We start from the raw sequence: 1013 nt of genomic DNA, 5'->3' as shown, positions 1-1013 counted from the left end.
TTCATATGATATTGTATATATCAGGTTGTAGGAACATATGGATACGCAGCTCCAGACTACATAGAGACAGGCCATCTGACAACAAGAAGCGACGTATGGAGCTTTGGTGTGGTACTCTACGAGCTCCTCGCTGGGCGACGCTCCCTTGAAAGAAATCGTCCAGCAAACGAGCAAAAGCTTCTCGATTGGGTGAAACAGTTCCCAATAGAAAGCAGAAGATTCAACATGATCATGGATCCTAGGCTCCAGTATCAGTTCTCTGTTAAAGCTGCCAGAGAGATTGCAAAGCTTGCTGATAAGTGCTTAGTGAAACAAGCAAAAGAAAGGCCACAGATGAGTGAGGTTGTTGAGAGCCTGAAGCAGATAGCTCAGATTAAAGAAAGTGGTGGAGGGTCAGGAGATTCAAGGGGGGAGAGTTCTAGCAGCGTGTCAGGGAAAGGAAAAAGAAATTAGAAGTACATAAGAGAGAGGGAAGTGCTTTGTTTTTGTAAGTATTTTCATGATGAAGGTGGTTAATTTATTGGAGTGCAGGCATGAAATAGATCTATTGGTTACATTTTTATTGGAAAACACAATTCGTGCATGAGGCAGTAATGTTGTTGTAGATGAAAGAAACTGTGTGTGTATGAAGCTGAGGGGGCTTTTCTCAAAGTTGGCCACTGAAAGGGGGGGGGGGGGGGGGGGGGTGGGGGGGGGTTTGTGAGATTACGCTTTAACTTTATCCGAAAAAAGAATAATAAAATAAATAATTTTTTTCTGTATTGCAAAACCCAGCCTACGAAACACATACTCAGCTGATCCCGTCGTCGTCACATTCTTCGTTCATAAATTTTTGTACCCTCCTGAGGAATTCCACCGCATCAGCTCCAAGGAAACCAAAACGTACGAACGCGGAACGGATGAAACTTGTGTGGTTGTCCTTGCAAGCTTGAATCATGTTTGCCCACCTTCGCCTCTGCCGCTCTATCCGCTGCACTGCCCAACAGTGAACACTCCATTACCAACCCACCAAT

General features: G+C 44.6%; 1 protein-coding gene across 1 annotated transcript in view; it reads left to right on the top strand.

Moving 5' to 3' along the window:
* LOC109820767 (probable serine/threonine-protein kinase PBL19) overlaps window positions 1–651 on the top strand; it is a 9864-nt gene extending 9213 nt beyond the window's left edge. Inside the window, exon 5 of the mRNA XM_020386961.1 lies at window positions 25–651. Within this exon, the coding sequence (XP_020242550.1) occupies window positions 25–453 (429 nt within the window). The 3' untranslated portion in view covers window positions 454–651. The remainder of the gene's footprint in view (window positions 1–24) is intronic.

The sequence above is a fragment of the Asparagus officinalis genome, chromosome 8 (assembly GCF_001876935.1).
Source record: "Asparagus officinalis chromosome 8, Aspof.V1, whole genome shotgun sequence".
Lineage (NCBI taxonomy): Eukaryota > Viridiplantae > Streptophyta > Magnoliopsida > Asparagales > Asparagaceae > Asparagus > Asparagus officinalis.
The sequence above is the reverse complement of the archived record's forward strand: the minus strand, read 5'-3'. Positions and strand labels throughout refer to the sequence as shown.